This window comes from Populus alba, chromosome 5 (genome assembly GCF_005239225.2).
Source record: "Populus alba chromosome 5, ASM523922v2, whole genome shotgun sequence".
Classification (NCBI taxonomy): domain Eukaryota; kingdom Viridiplantae; phylum Streptophyta; class Magnoliopsida; order Malpighiales; family Salicaceae; genus Populus; species Populus alba.
This window is the reverse complement of record NC_133288.1, coordinates 8,713,100-8,740,540: the sequence shown is the minus strand read 5'-3', so window position 1 is coordinate 8,740,540 and position 27,441 is coordinate 8,713,100. Positions and strand designations below refer to the sequence as shown.

The following is a 27,441-nucleotide window of genomic DNA, read 5'->3' as shown; positions in this document are numbered from 1 at the left end:
GAAAGATGGTGAGTGAATAAATAATATTATTATTATACAACCAAGTTGTGATTAGAGAATCATAACCACGGGAACATAATGGATAAAATTTTGTCCCGATGTAATAATTATACGCATAAACTATACATGTGTTAATTAATTAATTATATAGACACACATTAAGAATATTTCAATATTTTTCCTCTCCACATGTCTTCTGTAATGCAAGATGACACAAGAAATGATTTTGAGAAATATAGTTTAATTAGTCAGATATTAATTTATTTTTAGAGATTATCAATTTAAATGTTATAAATTTTAATATTACTGAAAATTCATTTAATTCTTAACTTTAATACTTTAAAAAATTAATTGAAATAATATAAATTAATGGACAACCATATTAAAAAAAAAAAAATACACAAGGAATCGTCTCTGCTCCTGCTATTGAATTGCTCGTGGACCAAGGCATCCGTGGTGGTTGGAATCTTTCCCGTGGAGGATGATGTCTTCAATTTCCATTGACTCGAATCCAAAATGCTGAGTTAAATGCCACGTGGAAAGCTATTGACATTTGATGCCTGAGGAGGGGGGAGAGAGAGAGAGCCATTAGTGACTGCAAATTAATGTGATGTTTTTGTCCCTTGTTTAATAAAGAGTGCAAAGGCACCTTATCCGCATGAAGAAGAAGAAGAAGAAATAAAATAAAAATGGATGCCGACGTGGGGATTTCTTCTAATGTACTTGGATTGGTGGACGAGACATCTCACTGTGTTTATTTATTTTTGTTTTGGAGCCATGACTTGCCACAGCATTTAATGTTCTCATGGAATGCATAATTTTAGAATTTTGTGCGTTTTAAGTTAAATTAAAACCTAAACTAAAAGGGGTCTTACCTGTACACAAATGCTGATGTTACTATTGACCCAAATAGTAAAATTATCATTCTATTCTCAATTAAAAAAAAAAAAAAAAACACAGTAACCTTGGTAGTGGGAGAAGACCAACCATTTCACGACAGTTTATTTATTATTATCAAATTAATCAGAGATAAAATTATTTTTTTTTATTTTTTTAGCATAATAAAATAACTTAATTATCCTTGAAAGTAAAAAAATATATATTTAACTTACATTCAAGGTTGTTTTTGTCTTTTTAGTTTTATAAGTACAATAAAATGACTCTAATACCTATAAATAAAAAATTCCTAAACTTGCTTCCAGGGATTTTTAGTAGCTTCATTCAAGTGTTTTGCTTTAGTTAAATTGATTTAAGGATATTTTGATAAATATATAATATTAATAGAAAAAAATTGGTTAGCACACGTGAAACACCACACACATGTATGTGTGAAACGCTAGCTTCTACAACGATGTTGAAGCTTCATGTAGCCTCCTTTCTTTTGGGGTGGCGCGGGTGACAGTTAAGGTAATAGTTTGTCAATAGCGATCTCTTCTTTCTTCTTCACAACTTTTCTCTCACATCACTTTAAAATCCACACAAGTCATTTAAAATGTTAGAATTGTCCTTTTATTTACTAATATTTCAACTTTAGACCTATTTTTTATATTTTATTTTTGTTTTTGGTCTTTTTATCAAACTTCTCAATTTCATCATTGGATCCATAATTATGATTTGTTATTTTTTCAAATATAATACTTTTTTATTTTTATTTTTTGGATTCTTTCATGAATTTTATTTTTCTTTTCAATTTCACATTTCAACTCAAAGTTCTAGATGGTCCTTTTATTTACTTTTTATTTCAAATTAGGTCCTCATTCTCTAAATTGATATTTTTTTTTGTGTTTTATTATTTTTGTGTATTTAATTATTATTATTTTAATTTTATCCTTTAACATTTGATTTGTTGGGGGTTGAGTCATAATTTGTTTCAAATAGGGTGCTTCTTATTTAGTGACTTGGGTTACATATTTGAAAATTTAACACGGGTTGATATTTTTTTTTCATTTATTTTTTTTATTTCATCCTTCCACGATGTTCATCTTGAAAAATGAGTTTTGTGATTTTCTTTCAATTTCATTTCAATCAAGTTATTTTTTTTTTTTTATCATTTTATATTTGAAGTGTTAGGGAATGACTATTGTTATTTTTTTCAATTTTCTTTCTATGAAATTAGTCCGGTCTCACCCTCTCGATTGTGAGCTTGTCATGCCAGCGTGGGTTGACTTGAGGCACTTTATTTTATTATTTTTTTAATTTTATTCTTTAATATTGAGTTATGAAATTTAGATTTCTAGTTTTTTTTTACTTTTGACAAATGCTTCTTTTTTTTTTTTTCTAGTTATCATTGCCACAATCATATAATTGTATGATACCATCTTATTGAATTCAATAAAGTTTGTAACTTGAGTTGTTGATTTTTTTTTCTTTCTTTATAACACACTAGTAGGAGCCATCTATGATGAAGTACAAGCCATCCATCTAGTTATTTTCTACATTTATAAGTTAGGGTCTCAACTAACATCCTTCACTATTCATATAAACATTGAAGGATATGACTTCTTTTTTTTCTTTTTCTTCTTTGCATTTCCCACTTCTTCATTCCTTTGCTCGTTCCCCGCCCCCCCTTTTCATTTCATCATTCATTTCTCAATTTATCCTTAAATATTTTCTTGTTTTTAATTGTCTTTATAAATTATTTTCATTTGTTTTCTATGAATTTATCACAATCTCAAATAAACATTTCAATATTTGGTTTGTACTTGTACTTGATTTTACGAGTGTTGATTTTTATTAACGTATAATTAAGTAAAAAATAAAATTATTAAATCTAATATATACCATAACTAGATTGTAGATTTGACAGGTTAAGTATTGAAACCTGGATCAATCCAATATGTCACTATCTAAAAAAACATTTCAATGCAACTCTTATATAGTTTAGTTTTAAATCTAAATTAGATAAGGAGTCCGGTTAAGAAATTCTAAAATGAACTCGCTGGATCAAGTGGATCAAGTTTAAAATAATAATATCAAACAATACACTCTAACTTAAACAATTCTTTTATGTATTTTTTTTTTTAAATCGCAACATAATACATCCATGTAAACTAAAATGCAACGAATAATGTTGACTGCTACTTGTAAAATTTGGAGGAGAACAAAAAGATCAGAGAACAAAAAGGAATACATATAAATATACATTGAAATCAACCTTATAGGTTTTTTTTTTTTTTTTTGGGTGGGGGGGGTTGCGGGGCGGCTTCACATAGCAATAGAAAAGTTTACTTTGGACCTTCAAACAAGCCCAAGCTCAATATCTAACCTCATGATTTATGTTGTGTTTTCCATTAGAAAGTTTCCTTCGGCCCTTCACATGGCAAAACTAGCTAGGTATGTACTGAATCTAAATATTAATCAATCATGCTATTTTGTATGTAAAGAAAAAAAAAACTTTTGTATCTCGTTTACCATTGTATAAAAAAGTTAAAGCATTAATGAAGTGTTTTAATATATATATATTCAATGGTATATGAGATACAATTAAATGGTATATTGGACCTCCTTCAATAGTGATGGTTAAAGTCAGAGGTTATCAAGTATGTATGGCTTCTCTCTAATGTGGGACTCAGCAGGCTCAACGAGCAATTAACGAGGGAGTGTTACAAATGTTAGCCCATATATGTATATTATTCTTGGCTCTTTAGCTCAAGCCCAGGTTGCCTAATTTTATTTTTCTAGCTCTTCACTTAAAATGTTCTTCTTTCCCCATGATTTTTCTTCCCATAACCGAGAGCTTTTCCTCCTGTCTTCGCTGTAATTTTTTTTTTCCAAAATCCTGAAGTTAATTTTTACTACTATAGGCACCACTCATCTCATATCATTGGTTATAATAGCCTTTATATTTATTTTGAAAAAGCTATCATTAAGATTAATTTTTTTTTTTTTTGCAATCATCTCATTTTCCGAAACATAAATTTTCACTTTAAAAAATCATCTTAAAACTATTTTTTCTCAACAATAAGCTAATTATTAAGTTCTTCTTAATGTTAATAACATAAAACATGTTGTTAAGGGTGATAAACTTTTAAAAATTCATCTTCACTATAACCTTCTTAATTCCTAGCACTTTAGAGGTTAATGAATTGCCTCAGCATAAACTTTTACTATCCACTTCAGTGCAAGTGAAAAACATTTTTTTCTTAGTATATAAATGTCTTGTTATAATATTATTAACTCATAATTGTTCATGATTGTTAACCAGGTTAACTTCATAAATAATAACAAACAAATTCAATTCAAATATATAATTTATGAGGTTATTAACTTTAGTGATATTAATTTGAGCAAACCTTTCTTTTTTAGGTTTCTTTGTTGACCTCTTTTTCTACAATCCTTAGCTTGGATTTTAGTCTTACTATGGATGAAACATTTTCCATTGAATTTCTTGATAATTCCTTTCACAGCAAGGTGTTTCTGTTGGTTTATACTATAGATCTTCACCACTTGTTCAACAATGCTTTCTTTAAAGGCTATACCGAAAAAATTGACTCTTTTTTTAGGGTAACTTATTACCCTATTTTATCTTTAAAATAAGATTTTCAACTTTTATTTTTTTATGTTTATGTTTAAGGTAGTTCTTTAATTATTTCAAGATGATGGTAATTTTTTAATAATTATAGCTTTTTAGAAAGTTACTCAAGATCATTACTTTAGCATGGATTTCATGCAAGATATGATAAAACTCTTGATAAACCCACCATTGCTCAAGATTGTTGATTAGGTTGACTTCATAAACAACAATAAATAAATTCATTTCCAACATTTCATTAATGAGGTTATGTTTGAATAATTTTTTTTTAGGTTTGTTTATTAAGCTTTTTATCCAGAATCATTGGCTTGGTGTCTAGTCTTATTGTAGATGATACACTTTCAATCGAATTTATTGGCGATTCCCTTCCCTTCACAACAAGCTTTTATTTATTTATTATGGGCATGTGCCACTTGTTCAAAAATTTTTGTTTTGAAGGCTATACTAGAAGAGATAGCCATTTTTCTTGGACAACTTATTAACCATTTTATCCTCGAAACGAGATGATCAACTCCCATCTCCTTACTTTTATGCTTAAAGTGGTCATTGAAACCTTTTCAAAATGGTGGTAATTATTCAATAATTTTAGTCAATTAGAAAGATTACTCAAAATCATTAATTCAACATGAATAATTTTATCATTTTAGTCAATTAGAAAGATTACTCAAAATCATTCATTCAACATGAATATTATATAAGATGAGATAAAACTCTTGAACTTAAATGATAATAGCCCTTGAATCAACCACATTGAAAAACCAAAAATATAATGACTATAATTTTGTTTTCATACTAGCATCTTAACTTTGAATTTTTAGTCCAAAGCTTTCTAAAGTGTCTTTACACTATTGATTTAACTATACTCATCATATAACATGTTATCCAATCCATTCAAGATGTAGTTCTTGTACAAAAAATTGTTATGATTTTATGTGCCTATATTTGCTATAAATGGTGGAACCATATTCATTACCTGACAACTTTAATGCTTCTTCAAATAAGAACTTTGTTAAGTTCAAGGTAATTTAGATAAAACAATATCTTTTGTTACTATCTCTTAGAGTTCTATCATTGAAACTTTTCATATTTCTCAATATATACCACAAAAGATGATGGTAAAATTCTTTCTTTCAAAATTGTACATAGCAAAGCAACATTGATTGTGGTAGCTTGCTATAAAGTTGGAGTCATGATAAATGTTTTTGAAATAATAGCCAAATATATATAATTAAAATCTAGATTTAAACATGCAAATCACAAAGAAATATAGTAGACAAAAAAAGAAATATAGTACACAAATTAAATTTCACCAAGAAAAAACTTACTGAAAAATTCCCTAATAACTTAGCATGTAGAATTACAAAAAGAACCAAGTTATCACATAAACGCATTAACTAAATAATTAGTTAATATATTTAGATTTGATAGACAGGCACATAAAGAACACAAGTAAATGAATTTTAATCTAAGATTAGAATTGCTAACAACTTCCTAAATTATCAAACTACTTTGCAAACTTTGTTCAAATAAAACCTTAAGATTGTTAAATATGATTAAAAAACATGTTGGCGTGTGCTCAGCACAAACACCAATGTGTGGACGACCCTTGTGTCGTTCGGGTAGCATGTGAGGGGCCTTCTAGTCACAAAACACCGCTTTTTAGGGCGGTGTTTAAAAAGTCTTCATGCCCTCAACTTGATAAGGCAGTGTGTGCACTACCATTCACGATAATTCAGCCTCTCCTTTTCTCCTATTTGTTCATTCTCTCTCCCTACCTAGATTTTCATGCCAACCCTTTAAAATTTCCAGAACAACTCTTTAATTTGTTGGTTCTTTAAATTTAGTCCATTTTTTATTAAGATTCTTTTTTATTTTGAATAATCTATAAAACTTATATGTATTTTCAATTTCATCCCTCTTACAGTTTTTTATCTTTAAATTTGATTCTCATTCTTTTGATAGCTATTTTTTTTAGTTAGATTTTAAATTGATTTTGTTTTGTGATTTCACCCTTCTTCTCTCTATCTCTTTTTTTTTCCCTATAAAATTTAATTCGTGTTCTTTTGATTGCTAATTTTTTGGCATTGAGAAGTTTTTATTTGGGGTTATTTTTTAAATTTGTTTTGTTTTATGATTTCACCCTCTTTTTTCTCTATCAAATTTTCTTTTGATTTTCAATTTCTTTGTTTTTACAAGTTTTTAAATTGATATTTTTAAATTGATTGAGAATAAACTTCTTGATTGGACCTGGATCTAAGACTTTATTGGTTGTAGGTTTTTTATGATTTGACCATGTATAAAATGTTTGCCCGAGTTTGCTTGGTTTTTACATATTTTTTTTCAATTTCACCCCTGTGATTTTTTTAATATTTAAAATTTGTTCCTTATTTTTTTAATCTCTATTTATTTTATTTGAGATTATTTTTAAATTTGTTCCATTAAATTGCATCCTCCTTGGGGTTTTTGTTTTTATCAATTTTATTCCCCATACTCTTTGTTGCTTTTACATGTTTTTTTTATTGATATTTTTTACTGATCTCATCCTTAAAAATTAAATTGGTTGAGATTTAAGCTTTTTTATTGAGTCCAGGGTAAAGATTTCATGGAATGTGACTTTTAGAGATTAGAACAAGTTTAAGAGGTTTGCTGAGTTTGCTTGATTTTTCCCTTTTTTCTAAATTGATTTTTCTTATTTCTTATCCTTTTTTTTTTTAGTTTTTTTTCCCCGGTTTGATTCTATTATGTTTTCCCTCCATAATTTTTTTTTTCTATTTCACACCCTACCATTTTTAATCTATAAATAATCTATCATATTACAAATAATTTTCAATTTCACCCCTTATTATTTTTCAATATTCAAGTTTGGTTCTAATTCTTTTAATTGCGATTTATTTTGTTTAGAATAATTTTTTTTTCAAATTTCATTCTCATTAAGTTTTTTCTATCAAATTTCATCCTTATTCTTTTTGTTATTGTTGTTGTTGTTTTTTTTTTTTTTTTTCATTTGCAAGTTTTTTTTATTACTATTGTTTTTCTCAATTTCATCATTCAAAATTATATTTCTTGAGAGTTAAGTTTCTTGATTAAACCTGGATCTAGGATTTCACAAGGTTTTAAAGATTGGATCAGGTTTAGAAGATTCGCTTGAATTTGCTTGTTTTTTCTTCCCTTTTTAATTTTTTTTTTTGTTTTTGTTCTATTGGGTTAGCACTCTATGATACTTTTCAATATCACCCCCTATTATTTTTTAATCTATAAATAATTTATAAAATTAGAAATGTTTTTGTAGTTTCACCCATTGTGATTTTTTAATCTTTCAAATCTGTTGAAATTAAGTTTTTTCTATCAAATTTCATCCCTATTCTTTTTGTTGTTTTTTTTTTTTTCATTTGCAAGTTTTTTTTATTATTATTGTTTTTCTCAATTTCATCATTCAAAATTATATTTCTTGAGAGTTAAGTTTCTTGATTGAACCTGGGTCTAGGATTTCACAAGGTTTTAAAGATTAGATCAGGTTTAGAAGGTTCGCTTGAATTTGCTTGTTTTTTCTTCCCTTTTGAATTTTTTTTTTTGTTTTTGTTCTATTGGGTTAGCACTCTATGATACTTTTTCAATATCACCTCCTACTATTTTTTAATCTATAAATAATTTATAAAATTAGAAATGTTTTGTAGTTTCACCCATTGTAATTTTTTAATCTTTCAAAATCTGTTGAAATTAAGTTTTTTCTATCAAATTTCATCCCTATTCTTTTTGTTGTTGTTTTTTTTTTTCATTTGCAAGTTTTTTTTTATTACTATTGTTTTTCTCAATTTCATCATTCAAAATTATATTTCTTGAGAGTTAAGTTTCTTGATTGAACCTGGGTCTAGGATTTCACAAGGTTTTTAAAGATTAGATCAGGTTTAGAAGGTTCGCTTGAATTTGCTTGTTTTTTCTTCCCTTTTTTAATTTTTTTTTGTTTTTGTTCTATTGGGTTAGCACTCTATGATACTTTTTAATATCACCTCCTACTATTTTTTAATCTATAAATAATTTATAAAATTAGAAATGTTTTGTAGTTTCACCCATTGTGATTTTTTAATCTTTCAAATCTAGTACTTGTTCTTTTAATTACTATTTAGTTTGTCTAGTATCATTCCTTTTCTTTTCTTTTCTTTTCTTTTCCAGATTTCATCCTCCTTAGGTGTTTTTCTCTCAAAATTTATACTCATTCTTTTTGTTATTTTTTTCTTTTCTTTGCAAGTTTTTTATTTATTAATAGTTTTTTCAACGATTTTATCCTTCAAAATTATATTGAAAGATATTTAAGCTTCTTGATTGATCTCGGGTCTAGGACTTAATGAGTTGCAAGTTTTTTAGATTAAATCAAGTTTAGAAAGTCCGCCTTGGTTTTTTTTTCCCTCTTTTTCTAAGCTAATGTTTTTCTGCCTTTTTTTTTAGTTTTACTCTTTTTTGTGGTTGAAAGAGGGGATTATAATTATGATATAAGATATTGTGTGTGTTTTATTACTACATTAGAAATTAAGATGCCTTTTGTTGAAGTTCTCAAAAATTGATTAATTAAACTGTATTTGTGTTTTGTTTATTACTAGTGTGGTATATTCTCAAACTAAATCCGATAAATTTATTTATACAATACATTCATATAATAATTACGATTCCCTATTTCAACTCATCCTGAATTGCTTCTTGAATAGTACAGTTAGGATAAGCAATAATCGGGTAGGAGATTATGTAAAGAAAAATGTATACCTATGGCAATACTGCTATACCATGTAAGGATAGTGGCATCTGGTTCGGTTCTGGAGTTGTAAGAAGCATCTGTTTGACTGGGAGTTTCAAGCTGAGTACTGCAAATCTCTTCAGTTTATGTGAAACGTAGAAGCTGTCAGGCTGGGATCAATACATTCTTAATCCTTCATGGGATAAATATGGTAAGAACTCATAGATATTAGAAGATGGAATTGGAGATTGTTGGCATGTAGCATGACATATATTACACCATTAAATAATTTTACCGACGAATTCAATCCTTCAATGTAAAGTACAAAAACCGTTGGTAATATTTTTACAGACTCACCGATGGAACCTGTCTATCGGAATTTTGATCGTTGATAATTTTTCATTCTGTTACCAATTCTGTCATATAATTTAAATGCAAGAATTAATGCAAGACTAGGATTAATTGTCACATAATTAAGTTTTAAAAATGAAGTCCATACTATCAATTAATCAAACAATTAATGTTATATGTTGTAGAAGAGAAATATAGCCATAAGAGTTGCTAATCCGTAGGCAAAACAATTTCTGCCTTGTGAATGAACTGCAAACGGCCTTGTTCTCCATATGAATGCGATCTCAACATGAATTCCCTATGGTTTTAGGTCTTGCTGACGCTACTCTACGTATATGAGTGTGTTTTATTCTTTAGTTTAGCCTATGCATGATGAGGACTGGCTATCTACGCAACGATTTCTCAAAAATTTGGGATTCGCAAGATTCAGACGGTTTTTAATTAATGGAGAAATACTATGAAATATTGTGAGTAACTTCACATATATGTGTAATAGCACGGTGGAACCTACTTTCTCCTCATATTACTTTACAAATTATCAAAATTACACTGTATATAGTGAATAATGTAATTGAAGGCAAAAATATACTGTTCATTTCTCCCCTACATTTAATGATGTTACATGCATCGCTTTATTTTATTACCTTTTTTTTTTTTATATAAAATCAAAGGGCAGGTATAATACTTGAAATTAAAAGGTCGGACAAGGTAATTCTTAGAATGATAAAATGTTTTACATGGTGAAAATTGAAGTTCTTGGTGAATCTTGTTTGATTGTTAATGACATGTACGTACTATGTGACCCGAGATCTCCCTCAACACGCAAGAACGTCCATCAAGCCCTTTGCCCTAGCTCCACGGCATTAATTTAGCTTGTGGACGGGAAGGGCTCTCCATTTGCGTCATGGCTAGAGCTAGCTTTAGCTTTCAAGGGAAGAAATGATTTTTTGTGCAACCTCAAGTTGAGATTCAATACGGGGCATCCTTCCTCCTTTTCTTTGCCTATGATTCTATGCATTAAATGATCCTATTAAGGGCCATTTGACTTTCACAGGCATTTTTAGCTAGAGACCCTCTCTGAGATCTAACTAAAAAGTGAGCATCTCCCATCTCAGTACTTGCCTTAAAGTTGGATTGGGACTTGTCCTGTTAAATTCTAAATCAAATTATCAAGGTGGGGCATCATTAGATCAAAGAAAAAAACTAAAACGAGAGAGAGAGAGAGAGAATCATATATAACAATACTAATTTTATCATATGAATTCGGGAATTATTTTCAAAAAGTGATTGAGGATATAAACTTTGTATAGGACCAGCATGGTTCAGTTCCCACCAGAGTTCCCTGCGACGCGTCTAGGGATATGATTCAGCTTCATGTCATTGATGAAAAGACACGTAGAATCTTTTCCTGCATCAGAAAAATACAAACATCCACAGCTATAAAATATATAAGAAACGACAGAATACTAGGTATTTAGTCAAGCGACCCTATTTTTCCTTCGACAAATGAAAGAGTACAGACAAGTCTTGATTACAAATCCTGCTACCACAATGTTAGGAAATTAGGACGAGATGTCAAGAAAGAAACAAAAACAGTTATCAAACAGAAATCTGGTTGTAACAGCAAGTCAAGCATTAATTATACAAACCATCAATTGTTCTAGTGGAATGGTGTTTTTGGAGATCGACCTGGAGAGACATGAAAGAGTACTGAGATATTGGCACGGCTCAATCAAACCAGACGAACATAAAACAAGAAGAAGAAGAAGAAGAAAGACACTCTGCTTTGAAGTCGTGATCTGAGTGAACCAGGCCAATATCAGAGTCACTCTTCCACATGATTTCAACTCGGTAAACAATCCCTTCTTTGCCTTGTCAAGAGAAATGGGAGAGTTCCGTCGAGATAACAAGAGATCAAAATGACCAGAGAGGAAGAGAGGGAGGTTTTTTGTTTCCTTGGAAGATGGCTAGATAGGTTTGAGGGAGAGGTGAGAATGTCTGGGGTAGGATTTAAGAGGGCAGGAGGGCCTGCATGAGCATTTAAAACCGCGACTACCAAAGCAGAAAGCTGGGCCTGTGCATTTAAATCCATTATTCTCCCTCCATCCCTTTCTCTTCTACAGTAAATCCAAGCCTAAAAAGTAATTACATTGTGAGAAATCCAGAAATAAAAATAAAATAAAAAACCCCAAATTAACATCACAGAAATAAGACTATAGTTTTCTTTTCCTCAATAATCTGCCTTTTCAATTTGTCAACAACGAGTCACCGAGTGGGATAAGGAGTGGACCAAGGGATACGTACAGATGAGCGCCACCACACCCTCAGAGCTCAACAATTTGTTTAATGACTGTTTCAGATGGATCGATCCTAAAATTATATATAAAGTTGTCTTCTTCGAATGAAAAAAAGCTACTTTACAGTTTCTAATTTCATTTCACTTTTGTGTATGAAAATGAGTTTTTCTTAACTCCCCTGTTTATTATTGCCCTCTCCAACATAAAAATTTTAATTTCTAGCCCTGCTATATCATGTTGAGGTTAGAAAATTCTTAAGAAATTACCTTAACAATTAATTTGAGTTTAAACGTCAAGAACACGTCCCTCAACCATGTCACATGATTGGTTGGACTGATAGCAGATGGAGCAGGTCAAAATATTAAATTCTTGCCCTTTGCTGCATAAATAATGTTCGGATGGGCAAGATTGTAATATGGGTGCTCATGGTTAAAAAGCAAAAGGAGGGTAAAATTAAAAAAAAATAATAATAAAATTAAGTGAGGCAACGAATGGATGGCGATATTCACTGTCTTAATTGCGAACCAGAAAGACCCCCAGCATTAATGAGGGAATCTCTCTCTGAACGAACAGGCGGCAACATTAATAGGGCAAGCTTCACGTGAGACCATTTTTAGAACTTTTTAAGTTCTAATTTACTGGCTTTATGAAAAGACTTGGGAGGGCAGTTAATGCAATTAATTGTCTTAAATTTTTTTAGGTGAAGTGAGTATGGTTGTGGTAATTTTTTAAAATATTTTTTATTTAAAAATATATTAAAATAATATAATTTTTATTTTTTAAAAAAAATATTTTTAATATTAGCCCATCAAAATTATCTAAAAACACCAAAAACATATTAATTTGAACAAAAAAAAAAAAATTAACTTTTTTTAAAAAGCGCTTTTGAAACGCAAAAAATATTGTGGCTGTTATAATTTTGTTAATTTGTTGAATCCTCTAATTTAATTTGGTGTAGATGAGGTAGTTGTTATTCACTAGGAGAGAGTTTAGGAGTGTGGTAGATGTTATTTTTTTAATTGTTTTTTGTTTAAAAATATATTAAAATAAGTCGTTGGTAACTTTTTTTAATGTTATTGGATTGTCTTATCAAGATCTTTTTAATGGTACTAATGGTGTCGTCATCAAAATTTCAGTGTATCTTAGAGACCTTTTCTTTCTATTTTTTTTTTATATCTCTCCTCTTGCATCTTTTCTTATTGAATTTTATGTCCAATAATTTTGTAATTTAAGTGAGTTGCAAATGATATTTGTTGTTTGTGAATTATAGATATTATATGAAATATATTTCTCTAAATATTTTTTGTGTAATGTTTATTTTATCAAAAAAAAAATGGTTTCAAAGATTGCTTGCCTCTTATGTGTTATGATTAGGTATGAATGGAGGTTGCTAGGTAGAAAGAAGAGTAACCTTTGGGTAATATAATAAAATTTAGTCATTTAATTATTGTGAGATAAGAGAGATAGAAACAACTAATATTAGATTGATAATGTACAAGATAAAAGAAAATATAAAATTTTATTATTATTCTTAATATATATTAAAATAAAAAATGCAATATTTAAAATAATAAATAGCGATCATTATTTTCAATTCAGTTTACAATATGAACATTAATTTTTTTAAAAAACTAACATAAAATAGCAATTTATCTAGTCATCAAAGTCATATTAAAAAAAGATTTTTACTCATGCTAAAAAAAGTTAATTAATTTTTTAATAATATAATATAATTAAATTATGATTTACTTAGTTATTAAATTATTTTTTAAAAATAAAATAAATAATTAAACTAATCATATATCAAATAAAATATTAATATCAACACATAGTAAAAAGCTAACCATAGTTGAAAATATAAAATAATAATTTTTACTCATGTTCAATAAATATATATGAAGGAGTACATATAATTCAGCCTCAACTTTCCCAAATCACAAGCAAGAAAAAATTGTAGTTTGAAAAGTGTAATTCAATGCCATAACGATGCAATGGAGAAGAGAGGGAACTAACTCAGAGAATTAATTCGAAAAGAAGTTCGTCGGCAACCTGTCAAGCATCAATCCACCCTCTGCTTGCTTCTTCCTGCGGGTCCTTTTCATGACTCAGTTTCTTCATTTAGCCATAACTGATTTCTTCATCCTTTTGAAGGACACTACACATCAATTGATAGAGATCTCTGTGCTTTTTGAGAGACTTACCCATTTCTAGATGACCTGACTCGAATACTTTCCACCCATATGCATGCTAGGGTGCATGGATGGTTAGAGCACTCTCATTGGCAAACTCATGTTTTGGAAACGCGGTGTGAATTATGTTTTATTAAAATTTAATTTTTTTATTAAAAATTTAATTTTTTTTTATATGTTTTGGATCGTTTTAATGTGTTATTTTTAAAAATAATTTTTTAAAACATAAAAAATATATATTTTTATATATTTTAGCATAAAAAGCATTTTGAAAAGCAACCATAATCACAATTCCAAACAAGCTTTGCCACCTTGCTTTATGAGGATTTTTTATAAATATAGAATTAATCATATGTTTTTGTTCTTATACAAATCTTTTTATAGATTTCCCTTCATACTTTGATGTTCTGTTAAAGTTTCTATCCTTTTCTTTTTCAATTTCTTTTAAAGATTAATTAGTACCTGCAATATATATATATATATATATATATATATATATGTATATATAACTGACTTTTGAATTAAAAAAACCTAAACAATGGAAATGTATCGTAAAATTAAAAACAAAAGTGAGAATTTTGTTACAAATATTTATCTTTATCAAATATTTAATATTAATTTAGAAAATACCACTACAAAAAATTTGCATCTAATGAAAAATTTATTATCAATAAAATTATGAATGAGGATTTCTACCTCTTAATTATGCTTAATTGTGTGTTTGAGGTAATCTAACTTTACTAGAAAATAACAACAAATATGAGTTTACTTTTTTTAAAAATATATATGGGTTTGTTAGTTTTGTTATTTTCTTCCTTTTCTTTTGTTGTTATATTCCATTGTTTTAAATTTATTTATTTTTATGTATATTATTTTTTTAAAATATTTGTTCTCAGTTTTTTGTATTTAAACTTATGATAAGTTCCTATTTGTTTTGGTTTTTTTTTTTTTTAATTTAATTAATTTTTAAATAATGCTCTTATCAATTAATACACATATTCCTGACATGTATATATTGTATGATTTAATGAAATTGAACGAAATGATAATATCTTAACAAAACAAGTTTAAGATCTTAAAAATATTATTTCAAAATTGTAATATCATCACATCTATCCTTGGAAAGTTTTTTAAAAATTGCTTCCACCTTGTTCCCTAAAAATTAAAATCAAAGACTATATATAATTTATAGCCAGAAATTAATATAACATATTCTTTATGTTTGAATTAAAAAAAAAAATACTAAAAAAAGAGAGAAAAATATCAATTTCTAAGATAACAAGACACCACTAACTAATACAAAAAAAATAAACACGATGTTATTTTAGTAATTTTATGTAGTAAAAGAGTAGATAATAATATTTTATTAGCTATTATTTAGAGTTTATTTTAATGAAATAAAAAGATATAATTATGATAGAAAAATTCTAAATGTAGATATTTTTTATTATTTTTGGTGGGGTAATTAATTTTATCTTTTAATTTCAAATTCTCTCCTTAGTTATTTTATAAAACTTTTATTGGTTTTTAATTTTCTCATTCAATCTAAATTTATGGTGTATTATTTTTTTCAATTTAGTCCTTATTCTTTTTGAATTTTTTTTTTGGTTAAAGTTAATTTTCTTTTCAGCTTAATCATCCAAAAAAAATTTTATAGGTACCCTCTAATTTATTTATTTTATTTTTATTTTAAATCTAATTCTTTTAATTGCTATTTTTTTATTTTAAATCTTTTTGTATGAATGTTTTTTTTTTCTTGATTAATCCTTCAACGTTTAATTTTGCTAAGAATTGATATTTACAGTTTTTACATAAATAGTATTTCTAATTTAATGACTTAGTCACTGGTTAAAAAGGTTAACATGAATTGACATTATTTTTAAGCTTTTATTTTATTTTTTTTAAATAAAATCAAATTATTAAAACTCCATAAAAAATATAACCCGAGTCATTATAAGTTTTTCTTATTGTTTTTGGAACACAGTTGCGGCACTTAAACATCCTCTTTTTTAGAGGAAGAAGTACAGATCCGCAATGTAGCGATAGTGCACGTCTTGTTCTAACTATAAACCATGAGAAGTACTATTTTTTCGAGACATAATCTTATGAACTTAATTATTAATTAGAAAGTAATCCGAAGAGATCGAACAGGACTGCATGTGTTTCTATCCCTCCAGTGTAATCATAACCGATCAAGATTGCCTTTATCTCATGTTACTTAAAACCCGATTTAGTTTCTCAATCTTCTAGATTAACATGATCTTGTGTTGCTTCTACACACATCAAACAACCAGAAGCTCTATCTCCTGTCATGAAAATCATAAACCACATACTTTTGATTTCATTTTCATATATATATAATATATATTATATATATATATTCATCAATCCCTTGTATTGGATAATAAGATTAGGGTCATGTTTGTTTCCCGGAAAAGTAGTTTTCAAGAAACCCATTTTCCAAACTTTCCCGTGTTTGTTTGTCATTAGGAAAGTTGGTCAACGGAAAACACTTTCTGGTCAACGGAAAACACTTTCCAATCAATTTCAGTCAAAGAAAAATTTGACTTGGTTTTCAGGAAAATGTTTTCCCTTTAGCTGTGTTTGTTTTCCGGAAAGTGGTTTCCAGGAAATCACTTTCCAAACTTTCTTGTGTTTTTTGCCAGTAGGAAAGTTGGTTAATAGAAAACACTTTTCCAGTAAAAGAAAAATTTGACTTGGTTTTCAGGAAAGTGTTTTTCCTGAAAAATTTAGGGGAAAACACTTTCCGGAAGTTGTGAAAAATTTAGGAATGTCATTATTTGCTGATTATATTAAATTTAATCCTCAAACTTTTGATTGGTATATATATTTTGTTTTGAATATTTATTTTTCAATTTCATCTCTTAAAATTTTATTTTTATATTAACTTTGGTCCTTATTTTTATAATTGCTATTTGCTTTTTCCTTATCATATTTTTATTAAAAAATTTTATCTATCAAATTTGGTCCTCATTCTTTTGATTGTTACTTATTTTATTTGAAATAATTTATGAAATGTTGATTATTATTATTTTAATTTCTTCATCTTTCATTTTTTTTTAAAATTTTTTAAATTTGATCTCTATTATTTTGATTATTATTTATTTTATTTGAGATAATTTATGAAATTATATTTTTTTTTTTCAATTTCATTTCTTCATTCAACTTTTTTAATTTGTAAGATTTATTCCTCATTATTTTAATAAGCTATGTATGAATATAGGATATAATAAAAAAAAATTCATCATTATAAATACTTTTTAGATTTTATTTTTTTATTGTAAGTGATTAAATATTTTATATATATTAGATAAACTTGAAAAAAAAAAATTAATTCATTAATAAATTATTTTTCAGTTCAGTTTCCCGAATTCACTTTCCATAACACAACCAAACACTAGAAAGTGTTTTCCAGTTCATTTTTTCATAACACTACCAAATATTGAAAAAATATTTTCCCGGAATTCACTTTCCAGGAATTCACTTTCTAAAAGAAAACAACTTTCTTGCAAACAAACGGAATAATACAATCGAATTAGAAATATTAATATATCAACTATGCATTCTTTGATTTTTTTTAATTTACATTTCATATATATTCAATTGAGGGTTTGTATGGTGCTTATATTGCACAATGCAACTCTATTTTGATAAAAGAAGAAAGGAAAAATATATTTCAACGTGGCTTATTACGGAAAACTCAAGATTGTAGCCTGATGTTTAGCAAATTTTAAGCATTGTGAGCGAGAGGCGTAAAAACATACCAGGACGGCAAGGGGAGTGCAGTTTAATCTATGTTTTTTAAAAAAATTTAAATTTTTTATTTTAAATTAATACTTTTTTAGTATTTTAGAATCGTTTTGATGTGGCTAATATTAAAAATAATTTTTTTAAAATTAAAAAAAAATATTATTTTGATGCATTTCTAAATAAAAAAACACTTTAAAAAACAACTATGTATGAGACGGATAAAAACTATAATCACATTCCAAAACACACCCTTAAACTTTTCTCTCTATGTTTAGGTAATAGATCAAATAAAAGATTTAACACGCAAATGTGTATGAGATGGGTGAAAACCATGTTATGTCACATATGGAAGCCGAAGGAAAAACATAGAGAGAAACACGAGATGATGCATAAATAAGTGGCTGTAATTTTTCTATATTTTTAAAAAGTATTTTTTTAAAAAATTAATTATTTTATTTTTTTTTTAATTAATATTTTTTTAAGTATTTTCAAATCATTTTAAAATAAAATCAAAATGATCTTTTTAAAAAATAAAAAAAAATATTATTTTAATATATTTTCAAATAAAATATTTTTAAAAACTCATACCAAATTTACAAACAACCCAATCGGTGATCATCATCCATACAATTATTGTTCCGCTTCTCTTGAGAGTTTTGAAATTAAATAATTGGGTTTAGGGATTTGTTTTCGAATCCTCTCTTTCTGGTTCATTGCTATAAGATTTGGGATTTGATTAATGTTTTTTTTTTTTTTTTGGTTGACGAGGGACCCTTGCGTGCAAATCTCTCGAGTGTGTCTTAATTATATCAATTCTTCGAAGCAGACTTTGCTCGAAAATTTACTCCATCATGGCTAAGTATCAGATTCGTGACAACCGCCCAACCACATGACCCGGGTTCCCTAGGACAGGCCAGCATCAGGAGTATTAGGGCTTTGATTCTTCTAACAAAGCCCTAATACATATTTGTGTTAGATACTGTTTTTCAATTTATTTGCTTAATTGAATTTTCTATATTATAATCTATTATGGGGCAATGTGTATCTCGAGGAGGGTAGAAAAGGAAGTTTGGGGTGGTGGAGGTGGCTTGGAGTCGGGGAGATATGGGTGGTAGGGCCATGATCAGGGAGTGGCGGTCGAGGTTCTATATTGTTAGGAGATGTGTGGTGATGCTATTTGTTGGCACAACTAGGGCAAACATTAGTTTTTATTTTATCCTTGTTTTCGTTTGAAATCACTTCAAAATTCTAGATTTTTGGTGCCCCTAATTCTTCTTTAAACGCCATGTTCTTACACTTTTATAAAATTGTAAAATATCAATGAAAATACTGATAAAAAAATATCATTTATAAATTATAGTAATATTTATTGATAAAAAATTATATTACTGATTAAAAAAAGATACTTCAAAGACCCTCTCTTTCTCTACAATAATATATATTTTTAAGATACTCTCTCTAATATTATTGTACTCTCTCACTATAAAAATACTTATTTAAATATAAAACAATTATTTATTTACATAGAAAATCTTTTATAGGTATCAACTGTTAGTCACCATAACTTTTTAAGCATTAGCCACTAGCCATCAGTTATATTAACTTACCACATATTAATTATCAAGTACTTTAACTTATCAAGCTTCAATTATCGGCTACCAATCACATTTGACATAATAGACACTAACTATATGTTATAAATTATTTTACTTTATTAAAAACTAGCTACCAATCATATTAGTGTACCAGCTGTCATCTATTTTGACTTAATTTCCACACACAAAATACCAGTCACGTGGCTAAAAATAAATAAATCAAATTACTAAAATTACAAGATTAGCTAATTATATATCGAATATGTAAATCTTGTTACTAAAGTATTTGATTTTTCTTATAACATCATGAAATCGGACACCTTGCCCATGGAAGATATGACATGACTGTACACTGATGGTGTGAGATGAATTGCGGAGAATAGTTATTATGACAATTTTGAAAACCATAAACATAAAATTTGAAAACCAATAATTATTATGACAATTTTTGAAAACCATTTCGTTTTTAGTGAAAATCCTTGACTATTACTACTGGTCGGTTTTTTTTCAATTTTTTGAAATAGTTTTTACAATTTAGTTTATAAAAATAAAAAAAAACAGAAATTATTCTTGACAAACCCAAAGAAAATCAACATAAGATAACTTCTCAACAACAAGAGGAAATGAAAAATAGTGGAAGAAAAAATAAAATGGATCACTCATTTTTTCGACGAGTTTTAGATTTTCATTTTTTTGGGTAAAAAATATTTCTTTCATTATGGTTGTATGTTTTCGGGTATAACTCTAAGAAATATATATAAAAAACTAGAAAAATAATGGCGCACGGCACTATGCTAAAAGGCTTAGTTATAGGGTTTTTTTTTTTTTTTTTTTTTTTTTTTTTTTTTTTTTTTTTTTACCAGTGAACCAAATAGGAAGTTATAAAACTCAATTTCTTCTTTTTGTCGCCTCCATAGCTTCTTCTTTTTTTCTTTTTTTTCTTTTTTAATTCAGGAGGAGGGACGAAATCTTTTGATAGTATTGAACACTTCGTACAAACTGGATTATCTCTAAAATTTAGAAATCTCACACACACACACACACACAAATTGGTTTTGTGGAAGACAAGCGTGGGGACGAAGGATAATACAATGCTGAAATTGAAATTGTCATTAATGAAATGGTGCAGAAAGAGCACAAGTCTATGATCCAACCCATAAAGCCCAAACACAACCCAAAACAAGAGTTGATAATAATAATGTCCAACCAGACTCAATTTATGAACATGAAAAATCCAAACCACCCTTAAACGGTTAAACCCACAATTTCCTAGCACTAAATCCCTATTAAATACATAACCCTTTAATAATAAGTTGTCTTAGTTGCAGCTGTCGACATCTTAGGAACTTGCCGACAGTTGGTTTGCTGCACAAATTATGAAGAACTAAGATCCCCAGCTTGGTCTTCCCCGTGGAGACTTCAATGAAAGCTGCTGATGTTAATAAGATCTGACATGGATTGGTGATGAGATTCAAAAAAATCCAAGTAGTTTAGATAAGGTTTATTTATTTGAATAATTGATTTTTATATATTATTTTATTAACTTAAATCATTATAATTTTCAGATTAACCATTGGATACTCCCATTATACTAGTCTTAAAATCACTAAAATTCTTCAAGGTTAATAGGAGGATTTGAGAGAATTACACTGACTAAATAAGATTACAATCATAATCAATATATGTTTTTATGCAAATGTTAAAATTTTATTTGTTATTTATTCACTGATAATTTATTTTTATTATATAAGTTGCATGATTTTTAGTATGAATTACTACAAAATCATACTATTCACGTTTGATTTCAACAATATCTATTCTTGGTTGAACACATACATGTATTTTTGGTGTAAATAGCTCGCAAACTAGCTAATTGCATGGCGTAGCCCCCATAATCAGTCAATATAAGATCATTAAGTGTATGTAGCCAATGAATAGCATGGCTGGAAAAAACATGATACGGGCAAAAGCAATCAGCCATAAGAAAGGAAACGAGCGTAAGAAGCTTGGCCCAGCTAATCCGGATCTGGGCTATACTGATATTTATAATTAATATTAAAAAATAATATAATTATATTTTAAGATTTTAATTAATAGTTTAAGTTATTGAATTGAGTTAGTTTTTTAATATGAAATTAGAATTTTAATGACCAAGCGGTTATAAGTTTAAATTTCATTATCTCTATTTATTTAATATAAATTAAGTATAAAATAATATGAGCCTGTAAAAGTTTCAAGATTAAATGATTTTTACTTGAGAAAAGATGTTATAAAATAATATAAATTATATTTTATAATTTTATCTAATAACTTAAATTATTAGGTTAAAATAATTAGTTAACAGTAAAAAATTATATATATAATATATATATCTATCAGAAAAGAATTAGAAATAGAAAAGAATTGACTGTAAAGAGCTCATGGCCAAGTCAGCGTGAAGCTTGTCCACGTAGCGTGGGTAAAGGCGACCAGCCATAGAAGAAAAAAAAAAACCGAGCATTACAAGCATAAGGCCTCGCCATCATAAAACTTGGATCGAGGGAAATCGTGTGACTAATGGAGATAAACCATTGGAAATAAGCGAGTTAATTGTGATAGTTTTTATAATCGTAGTTTAAAAAATAAAATATATTTTTAATTAAAAATTGGTTTGATATTTATATATATTTTAGTTGAAATTGAAGTTGAATAAAAAGTAGTTTAATGTATTTGGGCTTCGTTTGTTTGTTGGAAAGTAGTTTCCTTTTAGAAAGTGAATTCCGGGGAAAATGAATTTTTCGATGTTTGGTAGTGTAATGAAAAATGAGTTGGAAAACACTTTCTAGTGCTTGGTTATGTCAAAAAAAATGAGCTGGAAAATAACTTATTAATATTTTATTTTTCTCAAATTTATTAAAATAATGAGGGACAAATCTTACAAATTAAAAAGTTGAATGAGAATGAAATTGAAAAAAAAAATATAATTTCATAAATTATCTCAAATAAAATAAATAATAATCAAAATAATAGAGATCAAATCTAAAAAATTAAAAAAAAAATGAAAGATGAAGAAATTAAAATAATAATAATCACAATTTCATAAATTATTTCAAATAAAATAAGTAACAATCAAAAGAATGAGGACCAAATTTGATAGATAAAAAATTTCAATAAAAAAATGATAAGGAAAACGCAAATAGCAATTATAAAAATAAGAACCAAAGTTAATATAAAAATAAAATTTTAAGAGATGAAATTGAAAAATAAATATTCAAAAACAAAATATATATAGCAATCAAAAGTTTGATGATCAAATTTGATATAATTAGCAAATAATGACATTTCTAAATTTTTCACAACTTCCAGAAAGTGTTTCCCCCCCAAATTTTTCAGGAAAACACTTTCCTGAAAACCAAGCCAAATTTTCCTTTTACTGGAAAGTGTTTTCCATTGACCAACTTTCATACTGGCAAACAAACACAAGAAAGTTTGGAAAGTGATTTCCCGGAAACCATTTTCTGGAAAACAAACACAGCTAAAGGGAAAACACTTTCCTGAAAACCAAGTCAAATTTTTCTTTGACTAAAATTGACTGGAAAGTGTTTTTCCGTTGACTGGAAAGTATTTTTTTGTTGACTAGAAAGTGTTTTTCGTTGACTGGAAAGTGTTTTCCGTTGACCAACTTTCCTAATGACAAACAAACACAGGAAAGTTTGGGAAATGGTTTCCTGAAAACTACTTTCCGGGAAATAAACATGGCCTTGGTTAAATATGTTTTTTCAAATTGAGATTATAAAATAATTTTAAAAAAAATGTATATTAATATTGATAGTTTTTAATTTAAATATTGTAGATTTAACTACTATTATTACATCATTAAATAAATAATATTTTATATCAAATATTTTTTATTATTCCATTAACTTATCCGCAATTTCATCATGTATGAAATTCATCTGATAAGAACTATATATAGTTTTCATGGTTTTTTTGAATGCACAACAAAATCAGGTAAAATATCATCAGAAACAATATTAGAATTGCGATCAAATTTCACAAATGTTACGTCATCATGCGATGTTCTTCTAATTTATGTAGTGTTATTAAATAATATTAAACACTAGTTTTTCGAGTAAAAATATAATAATAATTATTATTTTAATATAAGTTGTTATAATCATGGTACTGTTCACACGAACATTGCCTAGGTGAGTTTAATTCATCTGGGCACTGTTCACTTCTTGGAGTGAACAATGTCCAGGTGAATTATCCAGCAGGAACCGACGTTTCAACAAAAAAAATACATGGATCCCACACAAAAAGCCAGTTGCATTTTAATGTTACCAAAAATGATATTTACGCGATAAATTTTAAAAGCAGAAGCTACTACGTAAACAAACACCTTATAAAAAGCTTGTGACATGGCTAGCACATGATTTAGCTAGATGGACGTCATGGTGTGGCCAAAGATGACTTAACATAAAAAATGTAGATATCATAAAGTGTTAAAGAACCAACTTAACCCAATAGCTTAAACTATTATGTGAGGTTCCAGGATATGATTTATATTATTCTCTAACATATCCCCTCAAGTAAAAGCTCTTTGGGCTTGAAACTTGCACAAATTCACTTTACCTTGTGCTTAATGTTTATCAAATAAATGGAAATTGTGAGATTCAAACTTGTGACTACTAGGTCATCAAAATTCTGATACCATGTCAAAGAATCAACTCAACTTAATAACTTAAATCATTAGATACATTTTTAGAACATGATTTATATTATTCTCTAATATAAAGAGCTAGCGACCGACCTAACAAACTATTACTTGGTCTAAGGAACATGAAGACGCTAAAGGTAACAAGTCATTGGAAAACAAAATATAGCGTGAGAAGCACGTGGTTGGCCAGAATATGGTGGCTTGGCTAAATGGACATGCCATGGGAAATAATGGTTGTCATTAAAAAGGGGATCGAGCATAGGGAGCTCGTGCCTAACCCAAAAACAACAAAGTCATATAGACATGGCAATATCATTGAAAGCAACCAACGTTTGAAAAAAGAACTAAGCATAAAGAGCTCATGGTTAGGCAATACGTGATTAAGGCATTTGGAAAGAAAATTGATAGTAGAATCTCGTGATTATTTAGTCAATGGCTTGTTATCTGTTAAATGGAACTAGAAATTTACGCCACTAAGGGAAAATTAAAAAGAACTAAAAGGAGTCCTAGTTTGACTTTACCTTCTTTTTTTCTTTTTGGTAACTTAAGACTCATTGACATTGTGGATCGGAATAGCAAAATATTGATTTTCCTCTTATTAACATAACATAGTTGGCCTTGGAAGTAGGGGTGTGATAGTTTTTTTTTTTGTCGTTATCTGAACAATAAAATGACTCGTATGCGCTTAGAAACAAAAATTAATGCACTCCACTCCACTAGTGTTATTTTTCACCTTTTCATTTTAAATTTACAGTAAAATGACCATAAAATCCTTGAATTAAATTATATTTGCCTTTAGTTAAGGGGTTTTTTTTGTCTTTTTTTTTTTTTAATGATTATCTGGTTTGATTAAGGCCAATTTATTATTTTGATATATATAAAATATTATTTAATAGAAACTGATGCGGACATGTGTTGATAGTCTTATGATTTTTTTAAAAGTGCATATGGCATCATCTAGCGGTCAAAATTCAGCTTTTATGATGGTGTTTTAATCTCCAGGTCATTTGCATCCCTTAATATTTTAATTTATTATATTTTATGTTAAAATTTTGGTTACTATTCTTTTTAAAAATTTATTTTTATTTGTTTTGTTTTTAATATTTTTTAAATTTATTTTATTTTATCTCTCAACATTTTATTGATTGGCATTTTGTTAATCTTTTTAGGTCACGGGTTTGAAAGATTGAAACGGGTTATCTTATATCTTCTTTTTTTTTTCAGGACTTTGTTTGCAATTGTTTTATTTTTTTTGTTGATTCCATCCTTCTTTTAGGTCACACAAATATTTTTTTTAATTTATTTTTTTTTTGTTTTTTATTTTTTTATATTATCAAATTAATTAAAATTTAACTCGAGATTTGAATTTCTCTTCTTTAAAAACACAATCATTTCCTAATTATTTTTTTTTGCAGTTTAATAAAAATATTTGATCCGGCCCGTGGTGTCCAATCTAGTGACATTCTAATTGGAGAGGCACTTCAGAGGGCTAGAGATGAGACACCAAGATCAAAAGCATATTTGAAAAGGTAAATACATATAGATGGATAGATACTAAGCAACAAGAAATGACAGGATCGATCAGCTAGATCGTGGAAACATGCAAAAACCTGGATTTACAATAGTGAAGCCACCATCTACCACCAGATTGTGTCCACTAACATACTTTGATTCATCACTCCCTAAATAAAGAGCAGCCTCAGCAATGTCTTCTGCTTCAAGTGCAGCATCCTTGAGGTTAGAGTAAATGCAATTAACTTCATCATCGTTCATCTTAAAGAAATTCTTAAACAACGGGGTAGGAACCGCGTACGGTGACACACAATTTACACGGATGCCATGTTGTCCTAATTCCACCGCCGTGTTTCTCATTAATCCCAACACACCATGCTTTGAACTAGTGTAGGCATGTGATGAACCTCCTCCAATTGTTGCACAAACACTTGCAGTTGTAATTATGCTACCCCGGCGAGCAGGGATCATCACACGGGCTGCATGCTTAGTGCCTAAGAACGCACCTACTAAATTGGCACAGATGATCTTCTCAAATTCGGCCTTGTCATTTTCAAGAATGTTTGTTTTTGGCGTTCCTCCTATACCTGCGTTGTTGAACATGATGTCAAGCTTTCCATACTTAGAAACAGCTGTATTAACAGCGTTTTCAACATCTTTTTCTTGAGTAACATCACAATGGATGAATGAAGCAGGTTCTGGTTCTAATTCCTTGCAAACGGAGTGGCCCAGTTCATCTTGAATGTCTGCAATTACCACCTTAGCTCCATGTTTGACGAAGAGTCTTGCAGTGGACTCTCCTATGCCACTTGATCCTCCGGTGATCAGTGCCACCTTGCCTTCTAGCCTACAAAACCAGCAGAAAACATTCACTAGTTAGATCATCTGCCAGGAGATCAAGCATGCATCTAGTTATATGCATGTGCCTTAAAATCTAGCTTCGAATACTGCATAAATTTAAGGATAATTATGCAACTGAAAATCATGTCAATTTTTTCCTTAAAGATATTGTTTATTAGTAGTATTAGCTACCTAAAGAAAGCAAATTAGAATCACCTTCTTAGGGCTGCAGAGACTAGCGAAACACTTCCCATGGTTATACAAATGCCGAAAAGCTATACCCACCTGCGTTTTCAAAACACTGATCGTTGTACCTTATATATATGTAATGCAATGTCCTGTTCTTTGGGGTGACATGCTGACAAGTTCACAGATACAATGCATTCAGCCAGTTTGGTCAAAGTTTCTTGTCAATTATTTCTCGATTCTAACTTGTTTGTTATGGTTGCTTTTCAAATATTTTTTTGTGCTAAAATATATATTAATAATATTTTTTTTATTTTTTAAAAATTATTTTTAATATCAGCACATCAAAATAATTTGAAAACACTAAAAACATATTAATTTGAAGTTAATAAAAAATAAAAAAATTTCAAATTTTTTCAAAAACGCTTTTGAAACGCAGAAACAAACAGGTCCAATTGTGGTAACAGTTGTGGCTGTGGTTTGAAAAAAAATTGTTTTTATAAAAAATGTTTTAGTTGAGTTTGGTTTGGAAAAATATATGTTTGGTTAAAATTGTGATTGAAATTAAGGTTGAACAAAAAGTAGTTTAGTGTGTTTGGTTAAAAGAATGTTTTTTAAATTGAGGTTATATGTGTGTGTGTGTGTGTGTGTGTATTGATGGTTTTTAATTTAAATATTATAGATTTAACTATTGTTATTACATCATGAAATAAATAATATTGATATCAAATATTTTTTATTGTT

At 28.3% G+C, this 27,441-nt stretch overlaps 1 protein-coding gene across 1 annotated transcript; it reads right to left on the bottom strand.

The window, feature by feature from the left end:
• Positions 1 to 25,565: 25,565 nt before the first annotated feature.
• On the bottom strand, positions 25,566 to 26,799 carry LOC118029912 (borneol dehydrogenase, mitochondrial). Its single transcript, XM_035033892.2, has 2 exons — positions 26,728 to 26,799; positions 25,566 to 26,518 (listed from the first exon to the last, which is right to left on the bottom strand). The coding sequence occupies exons 1-2, from the start codon at positions 26,763 to 26,765 to the stop codon at positions 25,741 to 25,743; spliced, it is 816 nt and encodes a 271-aa protein (XP_034889783.1). The 5' UTR covers positions 26,766 to 26,799; the 3' UTR covers positions 25,566 to 25,740.
• Between the last annotated feature and the right edge of the window lie 642 nt (positions 26,800 to 27,441).

Bases quoted from the DNA above. Each gene is read 5' to 3' on its own strand.
- LOC118029912 (XM_035033892.2), bottom strand. From the start codon at position 26,765: ATGGGAAGTGTTTCGCTAGTCTCTGCAGCCCTAAGAAG. The intron at 26,519-26,727 runs GTGATTCTAATT...CTGGTTTTGTAG, and splicing joins GTCTCTGCAGCCCTAAGAAG to GCTAGAAGGCAAGGTGGCAC.